Raw genomic sequence first — 21,645 nt, 5'->3', positions numbered from 1 at the left:
TTATCGTGTTACGAACGATTAGTGAGTTTCTTACACTGATGGCTCCAGAGCTGACGGACGACTGATAACGGCAAAGGACGAAAGAGAAAGGCTGTTGGGTTCGTTGGGTTGTTGACTAATGCTTTTCGCACAAATTCGCTTTAAATTAAATCGATTCTCGGGCGTGCACCGGGGGGGGGGGGGGGGTGGTCCCCATGCAAGCAAACTTCCAATCGAATTGCGCAAAATCGAAGGCTACTGCAGAGCGGTGCATCAGACGTCGGTACCGCCCCGAAAGTGTGTGCATCGGCGGGTGCGGTTTATTTACGTAAGGGCACAACTATGTAGACACAGTAGCAAGTATGTAGCGAAATTTTAATGCTCGAAGAGGAGCGCACTTCTAGCACGTTCGGATACTGGAAAATGTCAGTCGGTTTCCTTGAGAGTTTTAGAGCTTTAAAAAAGGGCCAATGAAAGTAAATTTAAATCAGGATTTTTTGATGCTAAAAGAGCTTATTTTACGAACTGTTTATGATACCTGAAACTTAAACAGAACTACCAATATCTTGCGTTATCTATATATTTTTTCATTCCTAGTTATTCTAAGCCTTGTCACTATACCCTTACAATCACCTCCCTGCATAAGTAGATTTGCTACAATTTTTCTTCACCCCGACGTTATGTTTCATCGAGTTCCGAAGCAGCCTAACGGCGACGACACCACCCGAAGTCGGCACGTTCTGAGGCACTTACTGGCAAGCGTACCGTACAATGGACCTTCGCTAATACCCGCCCGGTGGCACGGTTGCGCAGCCGTTCCATTTAAATTAAAATCCCGTCTGTCTAATATCGAATTTCCTTTCGTTTATATTCACCACAAATTTTTATATTGCTATCAACGTGGCCGACTCACGTGAACGTGAGCGTTCAAGACTAGCGTCTAGCGGGCTTCCTTCCAGGGAAGCCACGCAAGAATGCACCTCCCAAGAACTTGGGCCGGTGTTGGGCCCGTGTAAGCCAAAACGAAGACGATTTGATTCCTCTTCGCAATAAACTGCACCAGAAACCGTATCCCCGGACGGACGGTTACGGAATGATATCATAACGACACGTCGTTCCTTTTTGCTTTGCTAGCCCGAGTTCCGAACGGAAGGATTTGAAGGATTCAATTTCATACCGTTCCGTATGGCTGTACGTCTGGCGTGTACCTTACACGAATACTCCCCAACCTAAGGGTCAACGGACATGTCTCGATGGGTATAAAGTAGATCGATACATAAATCATAATGTCATAATGTTGCCCGCACCCCGTACCGTACCCTACTGCCCTGGCAGGAGGACAGCTTTAATTAAGTTGCTCAGAATTCGGAAGAATACCCGCACGAGCCTCACCGATAATGTGGCTGTTTCCGAATTGACAGGGATAGTGCTAGACTCCTCCGGACAGGCAGTTGACAAGCGTGGAAAAATTCTTGGAACTGAAAATGGGTCGGATTCCATTTTTCACGCCTTATTTAGCCAAGCTGGTGGTGGTGAGCCCTAATCGTTACACAGCAAAACACAGCGCTGTATGAGTTGTCCGGGGCGGGTGAAACGATCTCAGGAAACTTTAGTGACATTTTCAATTGATGGCCAGTTTGCAATGATGTTCTCGTCGAAGGGTTTTTTTTTGCATTCTAACCCAGCATCATGCGTATGATTGTAATCAAGGATCGGGAACCGTACCGGGGGGTCAGTTGGTGCTTTGGCTGAAGAGGATCACTTTCCCGATCAAATGTTGCTGGTCTTGTGTGGTTGGGATAATTGGGAAATTGGGGTATGAAATGTCACCATGAAATGAGCAACTTTGTTTGGCAAACAGGCAAACCCGCATTACTGCTAATCATATCGTACCCGATTGTTAACAAGATTTGTGGGTAAGCGATACCAAGATGAATTGAAATAAAGAGGCTTGTTTTGATGCAGGATCAAATTGAAAGCAACACGAGAAAGGGAAATATTTACAGCGAAAAATGATTCGGGGTTCCAATTGAATTAGTTGCTTGTTTGGTTGACGATTAGAGATGGTCCAGATGCAGTTTGGTTGATGTTTAGAGAGGCTTTCTCTAAATTTAACTTAATTTATTTTATGTTGTTTATTTTACAATTATTTCACATGAATTATTTTTATCTAATAAGTTATTTACTCAGCATATTTCATGCTTGTCAATAAACAAGTCAAGAGGTCTTGGCCGACCATATCTGGCTTCCTTGATTTTATTCACCCGAGCTTGGAGGAAATCCTTCATACGAAGGAGCGGTCCGGTTGGTATTTGATATTGGCCTCATTGCTTCCAATATCCGTCTGATTCGCCTCATAATTTTCTAAAGTTACTTAGCACAATGACATATAAATCTTACCTTACATACTTTGAAATAACCAAACAATCTTATGAAGATCAATGAGGAATTAGAGGCCCAAACCCTATGTAAATAAAATGATAGAAAAATTATTCTTGAGCATGGTTAAAAACTATTCACCTATCAAGCGCTACAACCGCTTTGCAGTCTTGAATTGCAAATTAAAAATCCTAGATAGAGCTGTTGGTCTAGTGCCCCGATATCCCGATTTTTTGTCAGACGCATCAAAGCCGTTACTTCATCTAAATTTAGTCTTACCACATCTATTCGCATTCATGTAGATGGCCTATTAAGAACCTTACTATTTGGGTCGTCCGGTGTCATTCTCATTACATCACCAACGCACCGGAGCTTAGCCAGTCTAATTCGCGGCACGATTATGAGATCTCTGTACAGCTCGTAGAGCTCGTCATTGTAGCGACTCCACAATGGTCCTTCCACACATATGAGGCCAATGATCTTGCTGAGCATCTTCCTCTTGGACGCCACTTAGAAGGTTTCATAAGTTCTGGGCAAAGTCTATGTACCAGAGGCGCATGTGAGTACTGGGACCATAAAGATTCTATACAGTCCCAGGTTCGTCCAACGCATTAAGAAGTTTACTACAAATTCAATAAAATTACAACAAAAGTCATGGTAATTATTTTACTTGTCTTTAAATATTTTTCAAGATTTTCTTGAGGAAGATTAAAGGTTTAGCTTGAAGATTTTAAAGTTTCATATTGTTAAGTTCAGCATTGTACTTGTGAACGCATTCATAAAGAATCTGTACAAAGTTGTAGCATTATAAATATCACACAAAGCGTGATTTGCTTCCAATGCTAGCCTTGCATGGATGCATTGCAGGGAAAAAAGTCCGCCTTTTTATATTCTTACACATTCCTCTGAAAAAAACCCAGCGCAACACCCCAACCAGACGGCAGCAATGCTATGTCCGCCTGCCGAAGCCCTGTGGTATATGCAAATGAATAACACAAAAAAAAAACGAGTAGATGCTCCTCTATAGACAAGTCATAATTATCGTTCATTAGCATGTGCTCCATGCACGGGCATGCAGCCCAGTTCTGGTGGCTTGCGGTGCCGAGAATTCTTTTAGCAAATCACGACCACCGCGTTTCAATGCTGCCGGCCGTACTGTTTGCATTAAAGCACCTGATGGTGGCGGGAGGGGAGGAAACACCCATACAGCACCAGCGTGTGTGTCGGATCGGGATAAATTCTTCACATTACATTATCCTGATCATCATCATCAACGCCGTTTGATCAAGGAAAGTTGTGTAGGATGCAGCACGAAGAACGGGAAGCAGAGGGAAAAAAGCCTTTGCGTGAATAAGCGAGCAAATATTGATTTTACCCTTACACGAATGTATTTATCGTCCGTGAGATGCATCGAGATGCAACGGCCGGTCCCCGGAATGATGACCCCAAACGGAAGAGCCTTCCAAGGCACTGGCAGGTCCCAAAGTCACACATTGATATTAAAAGGCACTCGCCGGTCGACCGATCGACTGGTCACAGAGTTTGGGAGGGCGAGAGCCGAGCTTTCTTGTTTGTAATAATGCATTTCAATCCCTCCGTGTTGCACCGGCACCCTTGTCTGCGTTCGCCGTCTTGTTTGAGGCTAGGCGTTTTTTTTCTCCCTCTGTTGTTATTTCACTAGCCATCGGTCGGTAAACCGTTTGGAGGCTGTACGACGGCACGGTTGAACTATAAAGCTTTATATCGCACGTAATAAAGCAAGGTTACGGCAGCAAGGCGAAACCGGACCGAACGTCCAGGAGTCTGGAGGAGAGAACGGCGCATGGTAATCTATGGACCACCTAGAAGCAAATCCTATTCTAGCTTGAAGGATTCTCATCCGAGAGCACCACTATGTGTGCTCTGTGTCCAGTTTTGCACATACGCCACCTAGCAACAAAGTAGCTTCGTCAAGATCTACTGTACATACTATCTATGGGAGGTGATCTTGGCGGGTCGACTTTTCCGCTGCCATTTTATTCATTCAGCGTCAATCGCGTCGCCGGATGTTAAGCGCAAAAGCACCATATAAGTGGCCCCGAGAGGGGGTTGCTCGGTCGGCGGGGGACAGCTTTTTATTAATTAGTCACGCCTTTCCGCTTCCCGTCGATTGTGTCAACGGTCAACGGCGATGACGTGGCCGCCATTTCGGGAAGATGGTGTGGTAATGCAACTCAAAAGATGAGGTCGATTTCTAAATGTAATTTGTTCAGGAAAAAAACATAATATTTTATCCACACAAGCACGCACTTACCAGCGAGCAAAGGGAAGCTTTAAACGATTTATTCAAACAGCAAGTGCAAAACCGAACGCTGCGCGCGGACCAATAAAGCCACTAAACAGCGACACACCGATCCCGTAGGCACTCCTTTGCCGAGCACCCCAGAAGGATTGGCGTCTTTGTTGAGGCCGTTTTTATGTTGCTCTGGACGAGTTTTTTCGTTTGGTCAGTCCGTTTTCTGTCCGAAGCACATTAATAACACTTGTCGAGGCGAACGCTTGCTCCGGAGCTTTGGTCTAATATTTACATTACATTTTCGGGACCTCGGGTGCTTCGGTCGGATGTGAAGAAGTGGTCAATCCTTTCGTGATGTGTCCATTCGCTCTCCCAACAACAACAACAAAAAAACCATCCCTTTTGTTAGCATCATTCATCGCTCCGAGGCGGAAACATTCTTGATCGTTTGAGCATAATAAATCGTCGCTCTTTGGGGAGGAGGTGGTGTGGCCTTGGTGAGGCACATTTACCAACCTTTTTTTTTATTTGAAAAATCAATAAACAACTATGATTTGCTTCGGAGGGTTTTACGTCTAAAGTTTTGATCGTTTGCTTGTTGAGTAATTCATTTTAAAAAAAAATTTAGCTCACTTTCTCTTTGTTCTTTCGCAAGTTTGACATATTTCAGTATAAAACGCGCACGAGAGAAGACACAGCGTGTTGATGTTCAAATTTCCGGTTTCCTCCGCTTTGATGGACGATGGCTTGCCGCGAGAGAAAAAAAAAAGAGCAGGGATTCCTTCACAGGGCGTGGGCTGATGTTGAAACCTCCGTAAAAAAAAAACGGCTTCGAAAGGCTTTGTCGCTATAAGTGAGATACTCGGGAAGGAAGTTAAAGAAAGCGAAGCAGTGAGAAGAAGTGTTAAATGGTCGGTGATGGTACCAGACCCTCTACAGTGAAGAAAAGGGTGAAAAATCAAAGCAAATTATGTTACGTGTCCTCCGTGTCTCCCCACATCGGCCCGGGGAGAACTGTTATTTGCTTAAGAAAAGAATTTCATTACAATAAAGGCCGACCGGGGCAGACGCGTCAAAGTCGTTTGCGCCTCCCGAAAGTGGGCAGTTTTTTTTTTGTTGTTCACCTCTCTCTCACTCTCTCTCTCGCTCTGTTTGCGATTGAAGATCGATCGTCTTTTCATATTGTAATAGTATGGAAATTGCTGGTTCTCGAGTACTGTTTCCGACATTGGTACAATATTTATACCCGATTCACGGTACCACCATGTTTGCGGCGACGGTTTACATACATACAGTCAATCCTGTGGCCGGCACTTTGAACGTTCGTTCATTATTATTCCACCCTGCCTCGACGGACCCACTTCCTTCGCCCGGTTCTGATCCGGGCTACTCGATCAATATCATCTCAACCAATGGTATCGAGACTGTGAACTTTTATTACTTCACTTCCGTTCACAGCGAGCACTCGCTCCGGAAAAGGGGAACCCGTTTTTTTTCTTGAAGTGCGTCACAGACACACACAAGTAACACCCACCGCTAGACCTTCAAAATGTGATCCAAGAATCGGGAACTTTGAGAGATTTAGCTTCATTTAAATGTCTGTTGAATCAATAAACACAATGTGACTCCCTTTTTTTGTCGTTGTTGAAACGCCACTTCCTCCGGCTCGTCATTACAACGGACTAGAGATGAGTCAGGCACGATAAGGTGTGACAGCAATGGGGAACGAAACTACTTCTCTGCTGGTATGTAGTGTAATGAAAAGTATGAAGTATGTTGCTGATCATTCCCGGTCGAATGAGTGAGGCACACCCATGTCCGGTAGGGAATTTCTGCGCCATTGGCACAGGATGCTTTGGTGGATTGTCTGTTTGCCAAGGTGGGATTTCATGACGGGCTGTGAAATGGAGTCTATTGCGGTTACTAATCAAGGGAGGGCAGTGTTTGAGGTCACCGTGTGGCTGTTTCCGGCTGACGCACTTGTTGATATTAGTGCGATTGTTCGTTGAGAATTATGCGTCTCTGTTATTATGATATGTCTGCATCACATTAGCTCAATCAATAATGAAGCACAAGATCATGATATCATCAACATCTAATAGGTCCTGAAATTATTCTGAGACTTTCCGATTGGGACGACTGAACAGGATTCTGAGACCTTTCGGTGGCCAAAGCGATCAGTGGCGTCAGTCTTCACATGGCAGGACCGGAGATTAAGCCTCATCCAGACAGCCTTCTCGTAGTAAGGTGGACTGACTATCTAACTATTGGTATAATAAAATCTAAGATAGCCAAATATGAGGATATGATATGATATGTCAAAGGATATTATATGAGCCAAAGAAGAAGAAGGCTTTCCGCTTGTACTTTGTTTTGATAGTGTATTTTAAGTAGGTTGATGTGTAGCTTTTACAGAATATTCTCTACAGATGGCAAAGCTAACACAATACGCTCAGGAATCCTGTCAGACGCTTGTATTTAGGTCCTAAGCTATCTATGGACTATCAGTGGTATCTCATGAAGCCTGAATATGCGGCCAATATTCAATATTTAAAGTAAATTAAAGTATTGATGACAGTTTCAGGTTGTTTGACGTAAAAAAATGTGGTTTCTAATGGGCACTCCGATCCAGAACACTAAGGATACTGATCTATAAACTTATGTTTCGTAACTTACAGTCCTTCAGAGAAAATGCCCAAGAGAAATAGGATCAAAGATAAAGGTGTAGAATAAATTATGTCCAACAATCATAGACTATACATAGAGACTAGACATAGAGATTGGCCTGTGGAGTTGTCAGTTTCTTTTGCCGTGCTCTTCAGGCCATCATTTTCCGAAAATTTAAGAATGATGTTCTTGAGACTAACACCTTTGATGGAATCTAGCTCATCACTCTTTTTCTTGGCTAAAATTTTGTTTTACTGATGCCTCGCTTTGTTTAGGAGACACCCTGCACACATTCAAATAAAATATGCTTAAACTTTCAATTCAAATTGGGGACACAGTACAGTACAGTTGATGGCGGTCCGGTGGCCGAGGCGGCAACAGAAAGCCAAAAAAGACCCGGAAAAAGTAAAATATTTTATTTTATTATCTATATCTCATACGCACGATCAGATCCTGCCTCTACACCAAGTAAACGATTTCAACACTTCATCACTCACATCACAAATTCATACAACTCTTTATCGCCCGTTATAAAGCAGCAGGAGCTAAAGATCTTGATCCTACACCTCCCATTGAACACACGCACCTCAACGCCCTCTCACACTTTTGATCGGTAGCATGCTGTCATATCTTTCACTTGCTGTCATCGCCACATTTTGTCGGTGCTATAAATTATTCAATTAGATTCCATTCCCTCCCCGTGGGTGGCGACAACCCCATCCCCGATCGTCCGCGCGCGCACACTATCAACCCCCAAAACACGTTTGCTTGCAAATTAATATGAGTGCTTTTTATCTGTGCTCACCTTACCACACCAACGTCGTTGCATGTGACCGCATGTGACCCCCTATCCCCATAGACTCATCCCAACCTACAACAGGAAAATCCCCACGATTAGGTTTGCTCACTTTGGGGGCAAAACGAAACAAAAAATGGGTGGGAAACGGTAGAAGTGTAATAAAATTCTTAAATGATGGGAATTAAATGGGAATGTTTCTTTCGAATTTGGTGGGTGACCAAAAAAAAAAAAAAGTCAAGCGCCGCTTCCGCGTGCGTGTGTCTGTTTTGACACCCTCCGTAACATTCCTCGTCCGGAATCAAATGTTAAGTGTTAAGTAAATCCGGCCCCCAACTCACTTCCCTCGTGGACCGCTTTTGTGCGCTGTTGAATGCTACTGACGATGCTGTTGTGACTTTCTCTCACACCTCATTTTCGTCTGGCTTCTTCTGGGCCCGTACGAATGGCCCGGCGCAAACGGAGGTGGCGTAAATATTACATCAATTTCATTAATTTGACAGTTTAATATCAACTGAAATCCGCTGGCTTATAAAAGTGGCTATTAAAGTGGCGGCTACCGATGCTGTGCTGTATTTTATTTTCATCGCCCATGTTGCTTCTCGCTGTTGGGGGGTGGAGGACAGCTCGCCGGAGTGGCAAGAATCATGGATTGTTGATTGGCTTGAGCTCAGCTGGTAGGATAAGTAAGTGGGGCGAAGTAGCTAATCTCGGCAGCAAATCTCGGGCATCGTCTTGAGCTCTTGTTTTAGAGCGTGGCGATTCCTTCCCAGAACTGTGTTGAGGTCCATTTTCTAGTGCAGCACGTTCCGCCGACGCGGCTAACCAGACCGAGGATCGCGACTCGCACCGGCGACAATGTATCAAAACGAGTGTTAAATATATGGACGTGTCGGTTAATCTTGCCGGGCGACAGTTGTTGTGTCAGCGCCGGCAGAACGTGGCCCAGTAATACTACGCCCCACAGCGTCTGGCGATCGCGATCACCTCGATCCGTTTGCGTTCGATAGGAGCGTTTTATTTTCCTCTCGGTAGGAGCCCGTGATGTGACGCGTAGTTCATAATTAATTGTTTTGTGGCTTATTTTTACCCTCCGCTAGGGTACTAAAATTAAGAAGCGAATGCTTTATTCCAACCTCACGATATCGTTTTGCCTTATGCCTTATGGTTACGAGATAATTATTCTATTCATAAAATATTATTTTGAACCATTTAATTGTAACGTTGTTTACAGTATACATTGTAGGCCGGACGCCTAACCATCAAAACAGAGCATCATTTGTATGTGTTGGCCATCATTCGCTAAAAACCATTCCATTTTCCCTCTCTTTCCACACAGTCTAACACGGCGGACGAACAATCCGATCGCGAGACGGATCCCGGTCGGGACGGTGAGTCGAGCGACGAGGGCGTGAACGTGAATCGCCCGTCCCCGGACGCAAAGATGACATCCGGCATGGAATTTGGCAGAAGTCCAGACCATCACTCGGAGCTAAGGTAGGTTGTGGCCGCCAACCCGTCACCGGTTCTAATTAAGATCGTATTAATTTTCGCTAAACTTCTGTCTCTCGCTCGGTCTTCCGTTTTAGTCAAGCGACGGCAGCAGCGGCCGCAGCGGCTGCAGCAGCAGCCGCCCAGTTCGGTGCCAACCATCCGCTCGGCGTGCTGGGCAATCTGACGGCGCTCAACATGAACATGCCGGGACTGTCCGGGCTGGCGTCTGGGCTAGCCGCGGGCCACCATGGCGATGTGCTCGAGAAGCTGAAGATGCAGGTGCGGGACATGAAGGTGGGCGCACTGATGGGCGAACAAATGGCGGCCGACTTTGCGGCCCTGCATGCGGCTTCGTCGCCCTTCGGTGCGGCATTAGCTGCCAGTGCTGCCAATGGAGCTGCCGGCAATGGAATGGGAATGTTTGGAGCTGGCCGGGAGGAAACGCGTGGCGGAAGTGGTGGTAATGGTGGGATGAATGCAGGCAGTGGTGGTGGTGGTGGTGGAGGTGGAGCTGGAGGAGGAGGAGGAGGAGGCTCACAGTCGCAGACAGGATCACAGAATGGTGGCAATTTTTCGTTCACCCTGCCGAACGCACCGATCAGCAAGGATGGTAAGATATCAAGATCACCTTTTAATACAGAGTGTTTCAGTTGATATGGTAAAATTATTTCTTCTTATGGCAATGCATCAATGATCCTTATTAACAGGAAACCTCTGTGTATTTAATTGAACAAATATTTAAAAATTGCCACAATGATCCTTGTAAGCAATATGAAGTTTTCAAGTAACTATTATAAATCCTTGAAGTGTTTTGGTCTAAAAATTAAAATTTTCTCTCAATTTTAATACTTATGCCTTCAAAAACTACACAAATAAGTTTTGCTAAAAAAGAGTTAAAAGTACGCCATAAAAAGTCCGTTTTGCCTTCGTTAAATCCCATTTAATATCAACCAGAAACCGGCCGCTCGTACCCTAACCGGATATCATCCGGATAGCAAAACAAATTACACTACCAACCAACCAACCAAACAACCAACAAAGAGGGGGTATTGAAATCGCTTTCCAATTTTTAATCACCCCCAGGCAATCCCGGTTCCAATTCGTCAACCTCGAGCGAAACGTCGAACTCGTCGCAACAAAACAACGGCTGGAGCTTCGAGGAGCAATTCAAACAAGTACGGCAGGTAAGTCGCAACGCGAGAAGATGATGATGCGTTCCGGGTCCCGGGGGGACCGGGAATTGGACAGACGGTCTGTGGCGTAGTGTTTGCTTCAGCCTTGATTGATCCGGACGACTGGATGTAAAAGATTCGCAATTTCTCAACCGCAAAAAAAACCCTCTCTTTTCCGGGCCGGTCATAATTTCGCAATCAAAAGATTGTGCGCATGTTTTATAGCGAGGGATGTCGACGGTTAAACCCTGGTTTGGTTGGTTTATTTATTGCCAAGCTGTATACGGATGGTGCGTACTACTACCGTACCCGTTTGGTTTGCGTTGGCCCCAGCATCAATATTTATGGAGTACAATCATTCATGGTGTTTACAATTTTAATTAACTATTAATGCAACGATCAACACACGGAGCGTATGTGGACGCTTCTTTCTGCATTAAACTGCTGTTGGATGATATAAAATTGAGTATTAGAGGAGTCTGTGTCTGTCTGACAAATTTTTATAAGTAAACTATTTCAAATTTAAATATTCGAAGTGACATTTAAGCAATCCCACCCTGAAATGGCGATCGTTTTCCACAGTTGTTTCCAACGCGCAGTTAATGCAGCTCTCTGCAATAAATGCAATTCCCGGTGAAAGAAAGCGTCTGCCCTAAGCGCTAGCATGCACCAACGCGCACGTCACGCCACTCTAAGTGAAGTGGCCACATGTTTGCGCTGCAAGATAAATTACATCCATAACATGCTGATTAATTGCCGATCGAGAGTCAATAGCACGTTTCTATTAATTAATACTGGCACTCCATTCGTGTGGTACGGCGGGAATAGAAGGGCCGGCCCATGACCATTTCCACCACCTCATCAACGGAGGGACGCGTTAGTGCGGACGCTGTATTATGTACCGTTCGGTTACCATTACGCTCTGGCCCGTTGATCGTAGTACCTTCCTGCACCTCTATTTGCCTCTATTTCAACACTTGGGGTTTTTTTTGTCATGTGCCATTTTATTGCTTTAGTGTGTCATGGGGATGAATATTCATTTGCCGTGCATACGCAAACGGTTGCTGCTAGGACAAATGCCACCGATAACCACCTCGTAATCGACGATCGAGGAGAAACTCATCAGTGTTTCTAGCTGATGTGCCGGGGTCGTGGAGTGATACTCCGTTGCACTTTTGATGCATTAGACGGTGTGATTTCTCTATTTGCTTGTGCTTAAAATCTGTACAACTGTAGACGGAAAGGGGCACATTGTAAGGGTAGTGGCAAAGTTTGCGGCTCGTTCGCTATTATTATGTCCAATAAAATGATGTTGTGCACGTGACGATGAGCTTGACGGCTTTGGGAAAGACTTGTTCGATGCATAAGTTCAAGTCTGCATGTTGTTATAAACCTGACCAATGTTATTCCACAACACAATGAACATAACAGACTATGTGTTATGTTAACAGACTTAATTTAGCTGGGATCTCTTCAATTTTTTATCGTTATTATCTGAATGACGAAGGCTTATCGCCCATCGTAGAGCATCATTTCTGAATGGGCTTGTACGACTTCAACAACGTGCTAAAGACGGCCGTCCAAGACTCGCAGGTAGCAACTTCAAGGGCTTGTCTCAACTAGTCATACTAGATGCTGGCGTAAGAAATCATTTGTATGAAGCTCTCCTGCGCAACTTAACCTTACCAAAGGATCGATCAAAATGATAGTTGTACTAAGGATAAATTTCGCTGATCGTACCTTTCAAGTCTTAGAGGTGGTCAACTATCTTTAGTCAAAAATTAGCTCCAATACCAACTCGAATGTTGAGTAAGGGACAAAGTTGCTCAAACCATTTGGTTATACATGACGACTACATCCTCTAGATCTCTTCGATATCTCCTCACAAAATACCTGTCGTGATGAAAATACCCAAGACTGTGTAGAACATTCACTGTTTCGATTCTCCAATACGCCTATGAGACCTGAACAATGAAGTTCTACCTACAATACTATTGTACAACGAACTACACTCGTCTGGCTTGCCGGTTTGATGATCATGTCATGAGGATAACACCAGACGACTTTTAGGCTCCCCATATGGGACGAGAAGGAAAGCCAAATAGCTTGATGGCACTGATAGGTCACCAGAATGGCCGAGATATTGGTAGAACTACTCAATTGTGAGCGAATAAACTTCTACTACAGTATAAGAACCGCGCCGCTATCGACTCTGCCATCGGAACGCCCCTTGGACCGGACCAATAACATTTAAAATTTTGTTAGCCTCTCTCTATATTTTGTTGGTCATTATATTTGTTTAGACACGATTACTTGACTGTCTCTCCTTCTTGATGTTGATTATTTAAAATGGCAATGTAGAATAAGCTACAAATAAATAGCAAATTTTATTATATATTGATAAACACTTCATATTTTTCACCAATCAACCGATCTCCGATCTCCAATCGAAAAACATGTGCATGTTCGATCATTATGAAGTGATCATAAACTATTCGTGGTCGTGTTCATTATTGTGTTCAAGATTTTATTGCCCTCACAGCCGTGATTGTTTCCCTTCCAGCCACTCATTTAAGGGCATCCCCTTTCACGGTGCCACCCAATAAATGTGCTCAAAAACCGGCACGAATCCATCTGATCAGCAGCCTGAAGAAAGTATCGTACCAACGACATGCAGGCGAGAGTGCTCACCAGCTAGTCTTGCTTACCCCCTGCAGCCAAGAAATTGTGTACAGTAATTTGATATAAATTTTCACATCGAAGGAGACGACCCTAACCAACATTGAGCTGGTGTTGTCCCCGGGTTTTTGTCTCGGTCGTGCAGCCACGACGTTTGTGTGTTGTTTTTGTTTGTTTCCCCCGTTTGTTTCATACACCCTTGTTTGACTGCTCGAGTGTGTTGGTGTTCGAAAGGAACGCTGTACATCGGTTTTCGTCCACATTTACGGCTCGTTCATCAACTCGCTGGCACTGGCATATTCGATATTATTATTTTTCATGCTTTTACTAATCGATTTGCAGACCCCTCGGATGGTTGTTGTGGTGGTGCCCTTCGGTACGTTGGTTTCTATACCGTCTAGATCCTACGGTGACAGACGCCTTCGAGCGGAGTTAGTCATCAGCAATGATCGGGAACTTGTAGTTGGTCAAATGTCCATAAATAACTCGGTTCGTCGGTTGTTTCGGTTGGGGTCGAATTGCTGAAGAAACGTTAGAATGGAGAACAGAAAATTTAATCCGATGAACTTCACTGCTATTTGGATTTCTTTGGATCTCTAGCGATTAGTGTACCACGTAGGGAGTCTAGGAAAATTGATCAAGTAAAGATCGCTTTCGGCGTACAATTCCCTCACGAGTTGTATCCCTTGCATGGCTTGCCCTGCCATTCCTACAGAACTACAAATGTTCATAATCGAACCATCCCCCGTGCCTACCATATGAGGCGTTGGGAAATTTGTCGAGCATGTCCACCCGGCGCGCATGTTTGCGTTTCGTCTGACACGACGCCTGGCCGGTGTACGGTGCGCGATGCGGATGAAACTGTGACATCCGCTCATCAGTGTAGACGGCGGCGCACAGCATCTCTGAGTCAGCTCGGTGGTGGTATATCAAGCGAATAAAACATTCAAAGAAACATAGTCACCCAACAGATGATGGAAGCTGCACCGGCATCACACCGGAACGCCGAAGCAGCAGGGAAGAGTGTTGTCAGGTTTGTTTGTTGCATTTCGTCATCGGCCACCAATCAGACGCGCCAATATCATTTTGACATAATGTCACGTTCGTCTAATTAAATTAGCTTGGAAGTCAAACAGATCAAGAACCGGAATGCATTATTGCGAATGAAATATTCATTGCAAAAGAGAGAGAGAGAGAGGGAAAAAAATTGCGACTCGAGAAAGGAGCTGCTGGATGGACAAAGAAAGGCGAGAGATCGTGCCCGGACCTTCATGGTGCAACATTGTTCATTGACACTTCAAGAAATTGATTTTTTGGATGACGAATAGCTGACCACATTGTAATTTGCATGATGTCCTAATGATCCGTCCAACTATTCAAGGATTAAAAGAGAGCATCTATAGCTTAAATAGCCGAGGATCTTTGATTAAGGATTTGTTCGTACTATTTATCACTATACTCAAGAGTAGAAGATATTCTTGGTAGGACATTGACAAACCTGGGTCCTGATGGCTTTATTGCCCTTCGCCTCAAGAGTCGGATCTAGAGTACATACCCATATGAAATTCCCAGACGACGCCGTTCATCAAATAAGACTCTCACGATGAGTGCTCCTAACTCAGCATCAAACAATACAACTTATTGGAGATTTATGTAGCTGAGATTGAAGAGCGTCTGATCACTGAGGATCAGAAAGAGCTAACTATATCTGCATGTCTATCTTCTCGTCGCTTATGTCTAGTACACCGCAGTAAGACCTCACAGGAAGGAGTTACACAAGTTCGCTTCTTGTATGAAGATCCATTGATCTACCCGCAATAGTTTCTTAGTCTAGCCTTTTCCTACATTACACCTAGTAGGAGTTGTTATAATTACAAAGCGGCTAATTATTATAATTCAGGATCATGCTCATCAGCGATGCGTGAACCAGTTCTCCAACTAGCCCCATCGCATCGCGTAACGAGCGCGTGAGTCGTGTATTAAGATGAGGACGCACGTCACAAAGCAATTCGCTCTATCGCAATGGTACGAGATTAAGTGATCAGAGTGCAAAGGAACTCATAACGCTCCGGGAAAAAAAAAACTTTACGCGTTTGATTAGCATGCAGCAAAAGCACACGAACAGCACTCATCGCTGTCGACCTGAAAACTCGCCAAACATATCGCTTCACACTGCACTGAAATTGAAACCGAAAAACCAGGGAAGTCTAATTGTGTGCCCCTGTGCAGCACCGAATGGGCATGGGCCGTAAGGTCCTGTCGTGACTGGTGAGGAAGAAGAAAAGGGGGGGGGGTTTCATTACGGAATGCACATGCATCAACACCACCTCGCAACGGCATCGGTATGTTCATTATTTCGCAGTTGTAATATATGCCGATGCATTTGTCTTTTAGTCACATTTCAATTTCGTTAGCCCCGGTTCGCTTCGGCCTGGTTTGACGTGATGTGCACTCTGCTCCCATTTGATTGGAGCGATGGTTGCTGGCAGACGGTCTATGTTACCCACGAGCATAGCAAACATACATAGTTGATCCGTCCGTTTGGTGGCATACATCAGCCGTGTGTTGCAAATGGATGGCCTCCGGATAGCGCTAGGATGCGCATGTCTATGCATAAGACGCTGTGGAGCTGTCTGGTCGGGTATGTCTCAGTTTAATGCTTTTGCAATGTAATACACACTATGTGGATTGCGCAACATACTCAGCTAGACTTCAAATAACCTCTTTGATGACAGGAAGCGAAGTGCGTTTTCTTTTAGTAAATTAATACAATTTTCAAGCTACCTTAGAAGAGGATTCCTTACTCCAAGAATAGCTTATAAAATCAATCCATAACCAAACAAAAATCAGTTATTTTTGATCAGCAAAACTTTGGGCGTGTCCCCCCCCTTCGGAAACTGACAGGTTCAGCGATACTCATCATCACTTGTGCCTCAGAGCTGACAGCTACATTAGGACGCTTGCTCCAACTTTCTCCCCTTCCTTCACTTTCTGCGAGCCGTTGATTATGTTTGTGAATAATTTCAGCAAGATGAAATCCATCCTGCAATCTTTCACCCCGGTTGAAGTGCGCCGGCTGTTTTATTCAAGCCCACTCTTGCCCCTCGAACATCTCGATCTCCGAACAAAAATAGCGTCTAATGCAATCACAGCGTATCGCAAGGATCGTTCGCACAGGGTTTGACATGCCGGTCTAATCGGTTGGGCCGGACGATCGCTCGTAACGGAAGGGAAGAAGAGATATTCGCTTTGTGGTGGATCTCCTGTCAATATGTGTTTTCTTCCCCACGTTCCTGTTTCAGGACGGGAGAGTTCAGATGTTCAGAAACGCGCAGAGCGTAGAGTTCAAGGTCTTTGGAACATTCGAAGCATTGATGTTTGAAGAAGAAGAACAAAAAAAAAACAAGTCTCGCACACACACACACGCACGCACGGACACCCGATCTATATAAGAAGGAAATTAATTGGTTAGTCATGAAACGTTCCATTCACGATATTTGTTCCAATTTCGCTCCGGCACGTCAAAGCCGTTTAGCCGATTTAGACGATTTGAAAGAGTAAGCTCTACCCCATCCTCCGCCTCCGGGATGGATCACGGGGCGTTAGGACACCGACAATCGGGCTCCAAAGGGAAGGATGTGCTGGAGAACGATCTCCTCTAGGGAAAGGGGGTTATGATAATTTTCCTAAATTATTTCATCCTTCAATTTCTCAAGCAGTGCCAACTCAAGCGGGCTCTTCTGACTGACTGATGGGAAAGCGGGCTGATGTATCCGAGACAGGTTTTTCTTTCATATAAATTATGCTTGTCGTTTTTGCACAACAACAACATAAAACAACATTCAAAAGCTACATGCGTGGCTACAGGGCCCTGGAAGACTGGGCAAGGCAGTGAGGTGTTGGAAAGTATTCAAATTATATTAAATAAGCTTATCACGAAAGCTTCTGTATTTGAGAAGTGAGCGCGGATCAGGCATCGTGTTTAGAGTATCGTTTTTTTTTTTTACTGTTTTCTTTGCTCTCATGTGTTTGTGTCTCTCTTTATTCGCCGAGCCGTGGGCAATCCTTCCGACATCCTTTCCTCGGAGGCAGTCGAATTAAGCTGGACGACCGACGGACGACCGGGCAGTGCAGGTTCGCTCAGGTCGCCGTGCAGCAAATTGTTATCACATGCGTGAGCATAATGATGCGATTCCGGTGGATTGTGCATTCGGGAGCTGAGAAATAATATATTTAAAAGATATCCTGCCTTTGCACAGTCTCGACGCACACGGAGTGGAATAAGACGGAGCAGCAATAAAGGTGGTGGGCACCTCGGCACTGACCGCTCCGTCGCACCGGTCAAAGATTGATTGGTCAATTTGTTGCGGGGAGTTGCTGCTACTGCAGAACGCAATGCGCCTCCGTTTTGTGATGCCTCCTGGGAAGGATCGGTCGCAAGGATTGGAGAGCGTCAGCATCGGGCAGCTGATGCATGCAAATTAATTTTCAACATCGGATGGATAGAAACACTTTTTTTTGAGCCCAGCATCGGTCGCTGACTAACTGGTCAATTTATCATTTGAAACAGTTTATTTTACAGATAAATGTGCAAAGTGCAGTTGGGGGAAAAAGGCCTTCCGGCTTCATTCGATTCCATATTGCGGAATCGATTTTGTGGTTCGGTTTTCAAAGAGAGCCTCTTTCGTGAAGCCGCAACAGATTTCCGTTCCATTTAGCGTTGTGGTACTATTTTTTTGAACACTTGGGTGCGAATTCTGCAGTACCGTTTGAATGAAATTCTTTGGCCGATTAACAAGTGAAGTAGCCATTCAGGTAAAACAAAAAGAGTTGGGCAGTCTCTGTGCAAATTATCATTAGTTTAACGAACCAATCACTTTCTGCAAGCTGGTTGGCCTGATATAATCATGCCGCTTGTCGAGGGAATACGATTATTTGCTGGAAGAATGTTTGGAATGTGGAATAAGTGCACTAATTGAGTTAACACTTGCGTGTGCTTAGGGTTAAGCCGCGAATACATGTTGCTGTATTCAGAGTATTTTGTTCTAAAGTATTTTTTAGTATAATAGAACAATTTAGACATATTCTCATGCCTACCATTTTTGGCTTACTAGAATTAATGATGCCGCGTAGTTGGATAGTCAGGCCTCACTACGGGGGAACGGTCCGGATGGGATTTGAACCCTGGGTCTGTCGCATGAAGACGCTATCATCGGGCCGGCCCAGCTAGAATAATTAACCTATCACTTATTTATTAATACGAATGAGGTTTCGAATCTGAGTTAACTTTTTTTTTTAATTTTTGAGCCGCCTAATATATCTTTAGTTGCTAAATTCATTCTATTGAGACCTCGGTAAAGAATTTACCAGCTGGATTTTTGGATTTTAACTGTATGTGATGATTTAAATCGAGCATTCTAGTAGGTAGATCACTCACTCTTTAATTTTTTCTCAGTACAAAAGAGGCGATTGGGGGGGGCCAAAGCCTCTGTAAATAAATAGCCACGAGAGCCACTGCAGTTCCCACTCGTGACTCTAACATATCCTCGTTATCAGGGAAGTTGTATGTTTGCCTAATTCAATGAATGAAGATTCGAGCATAACTTTGACTCTAATAGTCCGGGCTAGTGGATCCTTGGGAATACTTTAGATTTCGAATACTTTAGAGTTGTGTTCTGAGACTACCTACCTCTGAACTCTGAGCTGAAGATGACCTCTGCAGTCCAAATTCGCATTCCCATTCTACGCACGAAGAGTGTATAATATCCCCACCTCACCTAGCCTAGCCTAGACGATCTTTCGGATATCCGAATACCTTAGGGTTGTAGCCTGAGACTACCTACTTCTGAAGTCTGTGCTGCAGATGGACACTGCAGTCCAAATTCGTGGCTCTAATTCCTAATCAACATTATCAGGGAAGTTGAATTGTGGAGAATATCTCCGCCTCAATTAATCTAGACTGAAGGATCCTTCGGACTTCCGAATACATTAAGGTTATAGCGTGAGACTACCTTAGGCTTACCACTACCACAGGGAGGCCTCGAGGGATTATAGAACTCTATAGTACAGTACAAATATCAATATTAACCCTTGGAAAATTTGTTGTATTGATAAAGAAAAGAAATTAATCTACTCATAACAAAGAATTAAGAATCCTGAATCCTCCACTGCATTTTACCACGAAATCATAATCCGTACATCAAAGTGTTCTCTACAGGGAAAACAAACAACACTTCCAAGGTTCCTATAACGATCGCGATCATTCGCCCAAAGAACACCCTCTCAGCATTATTACGGTCGTATATCAACTCCGTTTACGATGCCGCTGCACTGCAGTTTTTCGGCACTGCTGATTACTTCCCACTTCACACACAATGACATTTACCGGATGACCACACAGAGCCAACCTTCGAAAGGTAGTGATTCGCTTCAGAATTGGTGAAAAACCTCTCCCATAAAGTATAACAGTTTAATGCAGCTCGCGGAGTCTTTCGGTTCGAGCGGGTGGAATTCGCTTAGATGTTTGCCGCGGTTGCTGTTGCTGCTGCTGGTGGCGGACACAGTTAACAACGATCCGTTTTTCCCGCTGGTGGTCCCCGTTTTCGTTCTCCCATCGCATCGACACGGTGGGAAGTGTGAATTGGCGTACGTGGTTCGTACGGGCGATGATTTGTGTTCGACGATCAGGCCCTCATTTCGTGCATGCCGGATTAGGTGCTGCAAAGAGCTGAACTGCATTCAGTGTGAAGAAACTGCACTTGGTGCACTCTCTCTCTCGCTCGCTCTCCCGCTGTCTCCCACGTCAACAGCTCCAAGATCCTGGGAATTGCAATGAAGTGCCGGTCGGACGAGGTGTCTGTACCTCGTTTGTGGTAGATTAATTTGCTGATAGACGTTTTATAGTGTTTTACATGATGTACATTACTCTTTTTCGCGCGCTTGTTCGGTGCATTTATCATTGGGCTGCGGTCTCCTTCGGCGGTGGGATACAGACGAGGCAGCGACGACGACGATGAGGTAGGGAGAGAGGAGTACGACCCGCGAGGAGAATGTTAATTTCTTCTCAGCTTCTTGTGCATGGCATGTGACCAAGAAGAAGGATACTGTTTGCATCTCTGTAACGCTGTGCATGTGGGTTAGTGTGGGTGAGCGTCTCGGTGTGTTTGGAGCTTTGCGTGAGTGGATGAGAATTATTGGCGAGAGGGCACCCTTACGGCACGGTTGCATGTTTGAACGTGATTGCAGATGCACGACGCAGGCATTAATTTGCGATCGTTTTTCGTTTTTGTTTTGCATATCCAACAATGTGCTTTACAGAAGTGTATCGTTATGATTGTTGTCGGAGGTTTGATGTTTGATTGGTACTGTTTTATTTTATTAACTCATTAGCGTATGGTTCCGAGTGTTTTTGAATCGCAAACGCAATTACCAGAAGCCTTAGTTTTGCAAGTAGCTAATTGGCTGCTTTTTTAGTATGTAGCGTCTAAAACAGGGGTTTCCAAACTACGTCTCTGGTACGGATTTTCTGGTAAAACTCTGGTAAAATATTGATAAAAATTAAGCTGAAATGAAGAAAACATTGGAAAATTTTTGAAGTTTTCAAACAAAATCCTGGAAAAATCTGGTTTATAGCTTTGCTGATTTAAATAATTGTTTTAAAAATAAATTGGAGGTCTTTGTACATCTGCAGTCAATATGAGGTAGAATTCCATTATATGATTGCAAAGATCTGCAGCAGTCTTGCAATGTTCCACTTACGATTTGAATTATTCTCCTGACAGAATGATCGATTACTTTGATCAAAACCTTGCGATGTATTTAAAAATTACTGGACGAAACAAGCACACTCTGCATCTTAAATTGTCCTTCAATGTCCAAATAAACTATAAAGTAAATCTTTAAATTTGGACAACGTTTGAGAATATGAATACAAACTGTTGGTTTCTAATACACAATAATAGTTGAAATTGTTAAATCCTTTTTACTAGGTTTCTTCGTTGCTGATCAACATCTTTTACTCTAGAGGTAAAGATTCAAAAGATTTTCGGAAGGATTATTGGTCTGGGGATAATATTTGCTATTTGTGTACATGAAATGGCTATTTTGCTCTCTGGAGATATTGGAACTATCACAACTTTCTGATAATGCACAACACATACACCACGTACGATACCTTTCCTCAGGACAGTAATCTGTCCAGTAAT

The 21,645-nt window shown here is 44.2% G+C and overlaps 1 protein-coding gene across 3 annotated transcripts in view; it reads left to right on the top strand.

Moving 5' to 3' along the window:
- LOC118511541 (protein dead ringer-like) overlaps window positions 1-21,645 on the top strand; it is a 110,559-nt gene that overhangs the window by 16,013 nt on the left and 72,901 nt on the right. For all 3 annotated transcript variants that reach the window (XM_036054746.1, XM_036054745.1, XM_036054744.1), the window contains exons 2-4: window positions 9,436-9,593; window positions 9,686-10,200; window positions 10,674-10,774. In XM_036054746.1, coding sequence (XP_035910639.1) covers window positions 9,541-9,593; window positions 9,686-10,200; window positions 10,674-10,774 — 669 coding nt within the window. In that variant the 5' untranslated portion in view covers window positions 9,436-9,540. The remainder of the gene's footprint in view (window positions 1-9,435; window positions 9,594-9,685; window positions 10,201-10,673; window positions 10,775-21,645) is intronic.

Source organism: Anopheles stephensi, chromosome 3 (assembly GCF_013141755.1).
Source record: "Anopheles stephensi strain Indian chromosome 3, UCI_ANSTEP_V1.0, whole genome shotgun sequence".
NCBI lineage: Eukaryota > Metazoa > Arthropoda > Insecta > Diptera > Culicidae > Anopheles > Anopheles stephensi.
The sequence above is the reverse complement of the archived record's forward strand: the minus strand, read 5'-3'. Positions and strand labels throughout refer to the sequence as shown.